Source organism: Amaranthus tricolor, chromosome 8 (assembly GCF_026212465.1).
Source record: "Amaranthus tricolor cultivar Red isolate AtriRed21 chromosome 8, ASM2621246v1, whole genome shotgun sequence".
Lineage (NCBI taxonomy): Eukaryota > Viridiplantae > Streptophyta > Magnoliopsida > Caryophyllales > Amaranthaceae > Amaranthus > Amaranthus tricolor.
Genome location: NC_080054.1, coordinates 25258300 through 25272304, shown reverse-complemented (window position 1 = coordinate 25272304; position 14005 = coordinate 25258300). Strand labels below are relative to the sequence as shown.

The 14005-nt window shown below is 35.1% G+C and overlaps 1 protein-coding gene across 1 annotated transcript; it reads left to right on the top strand.

Annotated features, from left to right (window-relative positions):
- Positions 1–2179: 2179 nt before the first annotated feature.
- Positions 2180–13994, top strand: LOC130821044 (probable glutamate carboxypeptidase AMP1). Its single transcript, XM_057686643.1, has 10 exons — positions 2180–3348; positions 4633–4875; positions 5480–5632; positions 5852–5920; positions 8167–8254; positions 9826–9909; positions 10014–10102; positions 11031–11144; positions 12272–12403; positions 13414–13994. Exons 1-10 carry the CDS (start codon positions 2416–2418, stop codon positions 13579–13581), a joined length of 2073 nt encoding a protein of 690 aa, XP_057542626.1. The 5' UTR covers positions 2180–2415; the 3' UTR covers positions 13582–13994.
- The last annotated feature ends 11 nt before the right edge of the window (positions 13995–14005 follow it).

Sequence of the window (14005 nt, the reverse complement as noted above, 5' to 3'; positions counted from 1 at the left end):
AAGTAGAGTTGATACCACGGATAACATAGCAGATCCGTTGACTAAACCACTCCCTCAGCCGAAGCATGAGAGTCATACTAGGTCTATGGGGCTTAAGCATATAGGAGAATGTCTTTAGGTTGTTTACTTCATGTTTACAATTATAAAGAATTTTGTTTACCATATGTTTGGAATGTTTATCAATAATATAAATGGTTTGTTTCTTATTTAATTGCTTGGTTTAGTATTAAATAAAATGTTCATATAATTTGTGTTTTCAATAGGACTATTGGAAACGTTTCGATAATGGAACCCTATAAGTGAACTGAAATCACAATTTATATAATGTCCCTAATCTAAATCACTAAATTGGACATAAGTGGTTTATTAAAGATTAGCATGTAATTAATTGATAGCTCGGTTCCATGGGCTATGGAAACATAGAGATGTTTAATCGATTACATGGATGCATACCTGATGCATTGAGACTTGACCTAATCTGATTCGAAAGGGCAGAATCGAATCCTTATATTTAGTGGATTCCTTAGACATGAGTATGTCTTAATCACTACGAAATAATTAGTTTAACCTTGACGCTGTTAAACGTCGTGCTGTAAAAGGAGGCTATAAAGGCAGTGATCAGGTGGGCTAAGAATTGAGTGGGAGTTATGGTCATACAAGAATGAATAAGTCCTCCTATGTGATAGGATTGGTGTGTAGGCCTCTTGATGAGCGAGAATTGAAAATTGCATGGCCATGCGGAATAAGATTAAATGGTTAATCCTTAGTTGAACAATTCGAACTCAGAGATCAAGAAACATAATTTGAGAAATAACACTGTGTTGTCAAATTTCACATTAAGTGGCTTAAGGAATTTATAATTGTGCAATTGTCTTCGGACAAGTGGGAGATTGAAGGAATATGTCCGTAGACATTTCCGACAATTACTAAATATAAATATATAGGATATTTATGAAGATAATAAAGTTAATTATTATTAGTAATTATATTTGCTTGCTAGAGAATAAATATAATTGGTGGGTCAATAATAATTGGACCACAACTAATATAATTAATCCTATAAGGTCTTACAAAAGAATCAATTGAACGGTAAATGACTCGGGCCCATTAGGAGTATGGGCTTGCGATCCAATTAGGTTAACAAAAGAATCGGTTTCTTTTTGACCTAGGTTACTAGTATTATATGAGGATATAATGCTAGTAGTGGAGAAGTGGGGATAATGGGACGATGGATGTGAGTATTATAAATATGTTTATTTAAAACTCTCACCATACACAATTCTCATATACAGTTATTGAAAAACCAGAAAAAGCAAGAGAAACAATCTCTTCCGTTCTAGCAAACGTTGGTGTTCAATTGATTCCGGTAGACCGAATAGAGGAGCAACGTTTGAGGCTCTCCATATTATCTTATCGCGTTATTTTCGTGGATTTCACGCTACAAAGGTAATATAGACTAATCCTTTTATATGATTCATATGTTTGATTATGTTTATGATCCTGAGATAGATGTTAGGGAAGTGTTTCCTGAAATTCCGCTTTAAGCATCCATCGTATCCCAACACCTATTACATACTATTTTAATTGTGCACTCTTTTTTAATCTTTAGTTCACAAGCTCATATCACTTATTATTTTCTACTTCAGACTTCACTTAATTACACCTCTTATGACCCATTTGATTGGTACAAAATGATGGCAATGCTAATGAAAATTTAAGTGTAATTTTAGTACGATTATCTCTTGACAAGTTTAAAGGTCAAAGGTCATGCTTATTTTCTTTTAAACATATGATATTAGTTGATAATGAAAAATTATGAATAAATTTTTTTTTATGATTAAATTTTCATTATCATATAAATAATACGATACATAGCATGAAAATTTACACAATAAATCATTTTTATTTTCATTTCCACTATTTAATATCAATCACCAAAATACCATTATATAACTTTTATGTAGAATAAATTTATACAAAATTTACTCAATCATTCATTCATCACTTGTTCCGTTGTCCATATAGTGTTGTGTGACTCGTGCGAGTTTAGTGGTTGATGTTGAGTCAAAGGTTAGACGACATGAAGCAAACAAAGAATACAAAAATGGTGGGACCCTTTTATAATTATTTGTAGACCCCTCCACTTCACCATTGAAAGCTACCGTCCTCAAGTGACATTCCATTTCATAGCCATTAATAAATTCCCAAGTCCCAACTTCCACGTAGTCTGTAATCTGTATAAACAAGCCTAAAAAATAAAAATTTACCCATAACTGTCAATTAGGGTTCCTTTCAATTGCTTGAATCTCAATGGAAGACTGAAACCCAGAAAAATTCATACTTTTATCTCCATTATTATACCTGCAACTTTCTTTTTAACTCATAATCTGAGAGTATCTTTATCTTTGAACAATAATGATCCACCAACTTTTTTCTTCCATTTTCAGACAACCCATTTTCACCTTCAGTTTCATAGTTTTTCTTTGCATTTTTGGGTTCTTTACCTTTGATTCTTCTTTAAATTATACAACTAAAAAAACCCACAAATCCTCAAGTTCAATCTTCCATTATCACAGTACATTTATTTCTCTTTCATCAAACTACACCGTTTCTGAGTACCTCCGTTCTTTGACTCTCCACCCTCACCTTGCAGGAACTCAAGAGGGTTATCAAACTACACAATATGTTAAAACCCACTTTGAAAGTTTGGGACTTGACAACAAAGTCTCAGAGTACAAGGTTTTATTGTCTTATCCTGAGTTTCTTTCACTGACAGCGTATTTTAGCAATCTGGGTAGTAAAGAAATTGGGTTTTCTGAGGTGGGTTTTGATGTAGTTAAACCATATCATGCTTATTCACCTTCAGGGATGGCTGTAGGTAAGGCAGTATTTGCAAATTATGGGAGGGAGGAAGACTATCATGAGCTGGAGGTTTTGGGGGTGAATGTTAGTGGGTGTGTTGTGATTGTTAGAAGAGGGGAGGGAATGTCAAGAGGAGGTGTTGTGAGGGTGGCAGAAGCAAGAGGAGCAGTGGCTGTGCTAACTTACACTGAAGGGGTGTATGTTAAGGGGGTTGAGAGAGGGACAGTAATGAAAGGGTTGGGGGACCCACTTAGCCCTGGTTGGGCCAGTGTTGTGGAGGGAGGTGAGAGATTAGGGAGGAATGACAAGGAAGTGGAGGATAGGTTTCCTAAGATACCTTCAATGCCTATATCTATTGAAACAGCTGGTGTTATTTTAAGGTCACTTGAAGGACCTAAATTGCCAGAAAAATGGGAGCTTGCCCTAAATAATGGGAATGATGTAAGGATTGGTCCTGGTCCCACTGTGCTAAATTATACCTTCCAGGTTAGTTTTTACAGTTTACAAATTTAATGAAGTTCTTTTGATTTCTGTTGGATATTTGTAGTCTGACTTGTTGATATACTACTGCATATGTGTGAAAATGTGGTGTGGTCCTCATGTAGCAATGCTATTTATGTAGGAAAAAGTCATGGTCAATTCTTAGTTGTCTTCAAGTTTTGGTCTTTTTTGAATGGGGTAGGTTCAAGGTTGAATAAAGTGTATTTATGTTGAAATCTATGTTACTTGGACTCTTTCATTTTGCTTCACGTATCCATGTCTGATCCTTGATGCTCGGACATTGGTATGACACCTAGACACTTCATTTTAGGCGTAAAATTGAATATTTAGACGAATCCAACACTTGGACAAGTACCAGTATCAGACATCAATACACGAGTCCAACAAAGGTTGAAATAGGATTGACACAACTGTTTTCATTGTGGAGTATGTTTGAGAAATATGAAGATGAGTTTATCTGTGATGACAGTTTTATGGTTGAGGATGGTTATGGTTTGGTTGCTAGATAATTAGATTGTGAATGATGGTGATGTTTAATTTCATATTATTGTTATACAAATAAGTTGTGGCAGAAAGATGGAAGGTCAATGGAAAGTGATATAGATCCCAAAGTTTGATATTGAGTTCCATTTAAAAGAGTTCGTTTGGATGCCAGTTATTGAAAAGGATGAATATAAGCTTTGTCACAACAGCTTAAAGATTTATGATATAAGCTGTAGATATAATCAAGGTTATACACAGTATGATCTTTCTTTGTAGATATTTATCTTCTTCTATGTGGGCCTGCCCCTTTCCTCTGATTGAAGCTTTCTTATGAAATATGTGGATGATGATGTGGCTGTCAATAGCTGAACAATATCTTAAGCTTTCTGTTGAGATGACTCATTATCAAGAGAAATGACTTGACAAATTGTCACGGATTCAAATTTTATCCACCCCTTAAATCTAGTGTAACATTAGTACCAGGTATGAGGAGGACTTGCGTTGCACACTTTTAGCTCAAAGGACTCGTGTTCGAAGAGGCGTGATAGAGTCTAACATATCATGGGGCTTTATTGTCAGCTTAAGCTTTAGGTTATGATGGTTCTTCGAGATCGTACATGCTTTTTTTAGTAAAAAATTTGTGCTCCTATTGGTTTAAGGATTGGTTAAATTTGTTTTCTTGGAATGGTCAATGGTGTATAATCAACCAAGAAAGCTTGCCTTTATTGAATACTTGTCCGTTATTTGTCTGTTTTTTTTCTTATTAGGTTGGTGTTATTTTTGCAGGGAGAGGAAAAAATTGCCACAATTTATGATGTGTTTGCAGTTATCAGGGGATCAGAAGAACCAGACCGTTATATACTTCTTGGAAACCATAGAGACGCATGGACGTTTGGTGCTGTGGACCCTAATAGTGGAACTGCTGCTCTACTTGATGTGGCTCGTAGATATGCCATGCTGATGCGCTTGGGATGGAGTCCTCGCAGAACAATTATCCTCTGCAGCTGGGATGCTGAAGAGTTTGGAATGGTGGGTAGCATTTATTTTCTATAAATTTAATGTACGAGATCCTTAATACTTCATCTGTTCTGAAATACTTGCTACTTTTCGGTTATGGGCACTATTCATCGTTCAAGCTTATTTTATATATTACGGCTAATGTGTATGTAAAAATATAGTCAAGTGGGATCTTGTTTAATTCGACTAATCGCACACTTTCATAACATTAATTTTTTATACTTTCTAGATGTGTATAATTTAATATATAAATGAACAAAATAACACATTGGATTGCGTAAAAAGTCAAATGTAACAAGTATAATGGAACGGAGAAAGTACTATCTTAATACGTATGGGCTATGCATAAAACATTTATACTTGCATACTAATTATACAAAAATGGAAACCCTTTCTACCTTGTGAGTTAAATCATCATTTCTTCGAGTATTCTACAAGGAGAAAAAGTTTTCCTAAGGACATGTGCACTTATTGGGCTCGTGTTACCATTTCGTAAGGCTATATTGTCGTTTTCAGTGATTTCTGTGAATGTAACCTAACAAATAATGACTATATTGTTACTGGGATCATATCATAAACTGCTAGCTCTAATTTATCAAACCATCTTCTTTTCCAGATAGGTTCTACTGAATGGGTTGAACTAAACATTATGAATCTTGGTTCAAAGGCTGTAGCTTATTTGAATGTGGATTGTGCAGTTCAAGGCTCTGGATTATTTGCTAGTGCGACTCCACAATTGGATGATCTTCTCGTTGAAATCATGAAGAAGGTAATAGCATAACCAGTGTCACATGATTCGCTTATTTCCTCGCGAATTGAAAAAATGAATTACGGTCAGTTTTGGGCTATTGGGCAAAATTGTGTGAATCACAAATTCAAAAAGCGAATTAGCTAGCGAATCATGTTACATTGAGAATTGCATAATAATTTGAGTAAATGAGGGATGTGAATCATATTTTTGATTTGAAATTGGTTTAAGTGGCTGTAGATTGAGGATCCTGATGCTGAGGCCAAAACAATTTTTGAACAATGGTTTGCCAGAAATAAAGGCATCAATGTAAGATACTTGTACAACTCTGCTTTCTTTTCATATATGCATTGCAATTTTCTGTGTATGGAGTGAGTGAATGCTGGTGTTTACGAGGATTTCATTTGAGCTTCATCATTTTATGCCCTCTCGGGAAAAACTTAATCTTGTTTTTTCATTTGACATTTCCACCTTATTCCTTTTTATAATTTCCCCATCATTCTAGGTTGATTTAAATGTTTCCAGATCACTATAAAGTCAAAATAATTCAAATTAAGGTTAAAGAATACCAAGTTTAATAAAAATATCAAATTTAAATGTTTCCAAATCACTATAAAGTATTCTAATAAAACAGTAGGCATGTTCTTTAAACCTCTCTAAACCTGTATATACAAATCAAAGAAAATCGGACTTAAGGAACTCGGATTTGCCAAAGCGGGACAAAAACCTGTTTCTAAGTTCACTCATTGATCAATGTCTCGTGGTATTGTTACAGGTCTTTCTTAGGACATGCAATGTAAAGTAACTTTCAATGCATCTGTCTCTCTCTGTATTTTTTTTCTTTTTTTTTTTTTTCATCTTCCAAGTGTGCGCCTCTATCCATATACTAGAAAGTAGACAACGCCATATAGCTCTTTAAAATTTTTTAAAGAAATAGTCTTTCCTTTGTCATACCTCTTAAAGCGAGAAACCATGAGTATGATATTATTTACGGCATAAATTGTATGTAGAACGTTCAAAGCTCTAATCCTTTTAGACAAGCTGAATTTCTCACCATAATTTGAAAATGAGGATTAGAACCAATTTTCCTTAGTTTTAAAGTTGATAAATTTAGATTAAGGGCTGCCAAATTATCTAATTCTGTTTCTCATGTTGATATTGACATTCTCCGGTGACTTATCATTGCAATCTCCATCCTCAGACCCACCAGAGAGTTGCCAACATTCCATGGGAAGGCCGCATTCTTGTGGCTTCTTATATCATCCAAAATAAAAGTGATTAAGAGTCATCCCTCAATATAAAAAGCTTCATCTTGAAACATGAACAAAAACTCCGATCTTCTCTAAACATTTGACTTTTAACACTTGAGAGCTTATACTCAATCTCTTCTCATGCTGGTTCATGTAATCAAATAATAAAACACAAGAAGAATGCCAAAATCTTATACCAACAAGAATGCTGGTTACATGAATCCAAAGATATTAGCATGGAAAAATAGTCGCTTACATAGATAATTAGCGAATTAAAACACTGCAAGTAAAACTTTTGCTTCCATCACAACATAACATCAATGTTGTCATAAATAATAACAACATTCTCCGTAGTTTGGGTATTGAATTGGGGAAATAAGGGGTTTTCGATTGCTTCAGCTGTTCCATGCTTCATTCTTACTAAACTAATGTTTCATTGAATTTGTGATCTTTGGAGATGATTTTCATTGAATTTCTGTATTGAATTTAGGGATTTAGGATTAGGGATTTAGGGTTTTTTAAGAAATTGGTGAATTTGGTTGAAATAAGGGAAATGTGATGTTTGGAGAGTTAAATTGGGGAAATAAGGAGATTTTGATTGCTTCAGCCGTTCCATGCTTTATTCTTAGTAAACTAACGTTTACAAACGTTTTTTGGGTAAAAAGGTCACGGAGGATTAATTGGGTAAACCTTAGGGTTACCGCGTGGATTTTTAAAAAACTTTGGTTACCACGTGGAAAACTCAATATTTCAGGGTTACCACGTGAAATTTCCCCGAAATTTAAGTTGCTATAGATGACAATAGGGTGAATGATCTGAATTGTGGCTGATTGCATAATAAATGATTGCTTATTCACATTAAAATCCTCAACATCACAATTACTAGTAATTGTAGGGACTTCAATTTTCTATTTTTGTGGAGAAGCCTGAGATTGATGTTTTTTCTATCCATGCAAAACTAGATGACTTGCAATTGATGGAAAGTTAGTAGTTCAGTCTCATAGATTATGGGTCAAATAGTTGGCAGAATGTAATCGAAATTTGTTCACTTGTGATGTTTATGAGTTTAGTTAAAAAAGGATCAAGATTGGATTTCAGGCGATGTGGTTGATTAATTTTCGCTCCCCAATCCAAAAGGAGTTTGGACTGGATCCTACTATTAAATGGAATTAATGGGCGATATTCCGATAAGAGACTATGCATTTAAGCCGCCATTAAATGAAAAAAGTGTACTGGGTATTACTGTGAGTGTTGATATTTGATTGAACATTTTAGCTAATTTATATCTTTCTCATTGGTTTGCAGATCCAGAGGCTTAGCGGAGTGGACTCGGATTTTGCTCCATTCCTGCAGCATGTAGGCGTTCCTTCTGTTGACATGTATTATGGGAAAGGTATTCTGGCCGTAGGAGACATTATTTATCCAGCCAACAAAGGGTTATGTTTTAATAGTGTTTTACTTTTTGATGCTTTCTTGTAAAGAATGATGCCTTAAGGATGGATCATTTACTGTCGTCACTCGAACGAGTAATTAGATCTGCTCTGACTCAACTAGCTTGACAGGTGATACATCTCGTGGGTCAAATCATGTTGATTACCTTACATGTCAAAGCATAGTTGTAGACCTGCTCCTCCGCCTCCCTGAGTTTTCTACTAAGGGGAGTTTGTACACAAAGCAAGGAAAAGGTAGAAAGTGGGTATTATAAGGGGTATGTAGGTAGGTTCATCTTCTTTAGTGAAATAATTATAGGTTTTAGTTTAGGAAATAACAAATTGTACTCCTCTATCCCAATGAATTAGCCCCATTTGTTTTTGGCACGGAGATTAAGAAGTTAGTTATAATGGGCTAAAGTAATGTGATATTCAAAAATAAGAGTAAAAGTGGTGGATTCATGTCCAAAAATAATAATTTGGTAAATTCATTGGGCAGACGAAAATGAAAATGGGGTAAATTCATTGGGAGTTGGAGTGGGGCATTATAAGGGTGAGGTCATGTCCAAAAGAGGTAATGTTGCAAACCATGCGGGATGGATTAAAATAGTATATGTAGCAAAATCAGGGAGACCAAGGGAGTACACAACAAGGTATTATTTATTGAACTCAGTTAACTAAATTTGTGATAACCACTTTCCATACTATTTTCATATATGAAAGTTCTTTCCCTTTTGAGGATCCGAAAAAGAAAGAAGGGAAAAGAGAGGAAACAAAAAGGAAAAAGGTATTTTCCTTCTCCACTCTAAACCGCATCTTTTCATAGTTGGAAAGATTTGGAGTCAAAATATTAGCCCACTGTCTCTCGTCTGTCTCTTTACCCAAACTTACTTTCCCTCATCTTCCATCCCCAACCTTACCCTCCCTCGTGTTCCATCCCCAACCTTCCCCTCCATCAACCCAAACACAAAATTAGTCTGTCACCCTTTACTCCCCTTAAAGAGGGTCTTGCACATACTTGAAGGTGAAACGTAATTCACAAGGTGTACCTCATGAAAATCAAAATAAGGGATTTTTAGACACAATCCTTACTTTTCTTTAGATCTGAATGCAATATAACAATGCATCACACTGTAGCATCTTGCTAATTTGCTCACCTAGATGCCTGTAATGTAAGTGATACTGGGTTTATTCCTGGTGGTCAAACTATCTTTTCCCTAGGAAATATCCTCCAAACAGGTTATTTGAAATGCACTTAGCTTCTGAAACGAATTGTTTTGCGGACGAGGCTCGTAGGCCGTAAATGCAAGAGGAACAAATGGGTCAAAAATTCATTAGTTAAATCAACAAGACGATCAGGTACTTGCAGGCCAAGATTCAGTGAATTATCTGTTATTCCCATGGAGTAGTAGTTTCAGAAAAAGGCTTTTGTACTTGTGTCAACTTTAAGATGAATCTCTTGATCATGAATGACAAGATTTAATCTTGATAAAGGTCAAAAGCTAAATTCTATACTCTTTCCCTATCTCTCTAGATTTTCCGGTATATCACACAGCTTTTGACTCGTATGACTGGATGATAACTCATGGTGATCCTTTATTTAAGCGTCATGCGGCTGGTGAGTTATTTTCTTTCAGTTATTTCATTGAAGAATAATTTGGAAAAATACAACTCATGCTCCTGGCCTTCTAGGCTCTAACAAGACGCATATTTTATTTTCAGTGGCCGGACTTTGGGGCCTTCTTGCTCTTCGTTTGGCAGATGATACCATTCTCCCGTTCAATTATTCTTCATACGCAATACAGCTACAGGTATCCATGCTTTTATATACTCTTTTAGTGTAAACTGGTTTCTATGTGTACATTGAGCTTATGCTATTTCACGCTTTGGCTAAGGGCCGTCTTGTAAATTTTGGGGCCCCTGTGCCAATTTTATCTTGAAAATCCTTAAAATTTATGAAAAGAAAAAATAAAATATTAATGAAGTTCCCATAAAGAATGTTCACGGGAATTAGGAAAAATAGAATCTTTTAGATAGTGGAGATATTATTTTATTGAATATTAAATTTTATGGAGAAAAAGTAAGGACCATAAATATTAAAAAAATATTAAAAGACAGTTAGTAGAAAAAATATAGGGACCACAACTAATTAAAAAATGTTTTTATAAAAGTTAGTGAGAAACATGTGGGGACCATAAGGAATATAAAAATGTTAAAATGGAGTTAGTGGAAGATATGTGGAGACCACAATCATTATTAAAATATTAAAAAGAGGATGAGTAAGGTTATTTTTGTCCAAAATTTGTGATATAAATGGAAAGATTCCTTATGAGAACAACAATTGAAACACCCCAAAATGGAAAGTGGGAACTTCTTTAAGGAACAGAGGGAGTAGTATTTGATAAAATTTCTCCATTTATTAAAATATTTATATTTGAGTCTTTATTACTTAGTTACCCTCGTATAAAATAGTATAAATATGTTCGCGGTAATTGAAACAATAAATCAAATAAGTATGAAAATAGATTTTTGGGGCCTTCTGATAACGGGTTCCTATGCTATAGACCGCTTTGCACATGATAATCGACGGCCCTACTAATAACTAATACTACTATCTATTATGTATTGACTTGTTACTCTTTTAGTATGAGTTGATTGGTGAATGCCACAGCTGGTACTGCAACTAGTTCACGTCTTTTGGTATTGGAGGACTAATTCAAGTAATCTACATATATTCAGGAATATACAAATATCTTGAGCGACATGTTAGATGGTCATGTGTCTTTTACTCCTATTACTACGTCTGTTAAAAATCTACTTGCGGTTGCTCAAGAAGTTGAGGAGGAAGCACAGGTGAGACAAAAGCAACTACGTTTTTGACATTTTCATGTGCAACTTGCAAAATGCATCTGGTGACTAATATAGTTTTTTCTATTAATGTAGCTGCTGTTTTTTCTTTTTTCTTTTCTTTTATACTCCAATGAAATGTCTTAAGATTTCAACCCGCGTTGCCTTATTTAAGACCCTGATCATTTTATCGAGACCCAAAAACTAATATGCTCAGATTTTTTTCTAGAAAAAATAGACATTGGTAGTGGTGGTCCCAGCAGTACTTTAGCAGTACTGCAGTAGACATTAGTACCTTCCCATTTACTTATGACCCATATAATCGCGTCGGTCTAATTAGAGCCATCTGATGTCACTTTCCCAATTACGTTTAACCACATAGGTATGCTATCATACATGTCTGAATCGCAGCTACTTTCCATATGAGCATTTTCACACTCAATGCCACAAATCATTTTAGGTTAATATCCGTTCCTTTGTAGAATCAACCAAAGGTGCTTTCAAAACTAACTTCTGCTTTCCGTTTGATGTTTTGACTAATGAAAAATTTACAGCTTTGTTTGACTCTATGTTGAACTAGAATTGACGACTAGGAAAATAGAGGGGCAAGTATTTTGAAAAATGAGATATGTATTAGAAGTAAAAAGAAATAAGTAGACCAGTGTTCTTGCTTCTTAAGTCATCGAGTATGTTTTGAAAATTTTATTCAAAAACATCCTAGTCCCTAAGTGAAGTTGAGAAAACCGTTTTTTAATCACCTCCTCATCTAAAGGCAAGTATCCTAATTATTCATAAGTAGTGATTTTCTGCTGTTTTTTTCTTAGCTTCCAAGAACAAATCGTGAAGATTCGTTCTGCACACAAAACCTTGGACAAATGACAAACCCAACATTTTATGAAGAGCAATAGTTTGGAGTAATATATTATGGATGTGCTCATGATGTATTCTTAATTAAGTTTAGTTAAGAATCTATGGAAAGCAAGACCTTATATTATCGAGCCTGAAACGTTAGTCGAGCATTTGACATGAAGCTTCGGCATATGTGAACTTCTGTGCTTTTATTTTTATTGTTTTTGGTAAACGGAGATTTTGCAATTGGTCTGGGTTGTTACATATTCTGTATAAAAATGCAGAAGCTAAGAATGGAAGAAACTTCTACTGATATGGAGCTAAGGAAAAGAATGCTAAATGATCGGTTGATGCTTGCTGAAAGAGGTTTCTTAGATGCTGATGGGTTACTAGGGAATCGATGGTTCAAGCATTTGGTAAGTGTTGTACTTTTTTTTAAAAAAAATTTAAATGCTTTAAAGAAAAGAATTATGAAGGTAAAGGCTATCACCATGTAGCTACTCATTACCATGCCATTTGTTCTGATATAGTAGTCGCATCTTCTTAATGTCCGGTAAAATCTGTTTATTTAAATACGAGTCAATGAAAAACCATTTAGAAGGGCATATTGCCATATCATTGATGTTGTGATGCATTAGTGATTTAGTGTATAAGCTATGCTTCTCAAAAACCCAAGATAGTCAAGTCATATAACTTTCAGGTCACAATTACGGATGGCAGGCGGGTAAAATTATACGGCTTTCGTACCACATCTGCCCGAGTTGGGGCGGGTATGGGTATTATTTTGGTGGGTAGTGAGTGGGTATGGGTATAAAAAGTCCTATTTGCTATGGGTAGTGGGTAGGTGGTGGATATGAGGTTTTACCCGCCCCACCCTGCTTGCCCCTAGCTGTCCACCTTACATTTACAATGTACAACTTTATATCAATTTTGTATATTTTTATTAAAAAAATATTGACAATATTTTTAGGGATATTAATTTTATTTTATTACTTTTTATGGTTTAAATAAAATTAGATGTATAAGTAAATTGTAAGGATATATAACGCAGACTTGGAGTGAATGTGAGGCAGGTATAAGGTTGGTATCCATGATGGGTATACCCAGTTGGCCATATTGGGTGGGAATAGGTTTGAATGCATATCCAGGTGGGCAGACATGGATATGAAAATTATACTCACCATGGACGATAGGTGGGTGATGGGTATGAAATTTTAGGTGAGTATGGGTGTGGGGGAGGGCATATACTGCATCCACTCGCCCATTTTGTCATTCCTAATCACAATGAAAGGATGACTCCAAATATTGCATTAAAAGGAATACGGATTAGTCTTTCTATTGGGGAGACAATAACTGGAATTCTCAAATAAATTCTTATTGAAGTTACGTGTTGTATAATTTTTCCCGGGTTAATTTTGATTTTCAGATTTACGGGCCTTCCAATAAGTGCGATAGCAAGCTAAGCTTCTTTCCATCCATAGCTAATGCTATTTCTGAATCAAAGGAGAATGAAGTGGCTATTCAGCATGAGATTTGGAGGGTTGCCAGAGCTATACAAAGAGCAGTCGACGCTCTGAAAGGAGACTTCAGATAAACAAACTAATTAATCAACACACTGTTGTTACGAGGAACTCTCTGAAGTGAAACTTTGCGTAACTTATGCCGTTTTGCAGCGAAGAAACGCATGTAGAGAAAGCCGAACATTATTTCCGCGCCCGATTTCAGTGTTGCTGTTAAAGATGCAGGAGTTAAAGTAGTGTGTAGCGCTGGCAGAAGTAAAAGATTTGGCTTGATGCACTCTTGTATTTTCCAATAAAATGTGGCTACTTTTTACGGTACAAATACGCTATGTGTTTAGGATAGATGAAGATTCTAACTGGAAATACTGTATATGTGTACTTTTCTGGTGAAATGCTGCTATGGCTAATAATGTCTTTAGTGAAACTAAAGTGTCAAAACAGCTTTGTATATGAATACTATAATGAATAACCTTGTACATTTACGCTCCGTTTCATCTC

What these genes read in the sequence shown, in the direction of transcription:
- LOC130821044 (XM_057686643.1), top strand. Translation starts at nt 2,416, where the DNA reads ATGATCCACCAACTTTTTTCTTCCATTTTCAGACAACCCATTTTCACC. An exon ending in TCGTTGAAATCATGAAGAAG is followed by an intron (nt 5,633 to 5,851) that starts GTAATAGCATAA and finishes AAGTGGCTGTAG; the next exon opens with ATTGAGGATCCTGATGCTGA. An exon ending in CCAGAAATAAAGGCATCAAT is followed by an intron (nt 5,921 to 8,166) that starts GTAAGATACTTG and finishes ATTGGTTTGCAG; the next exon opens with ATCCAGAGGCTTAGCGGAGT.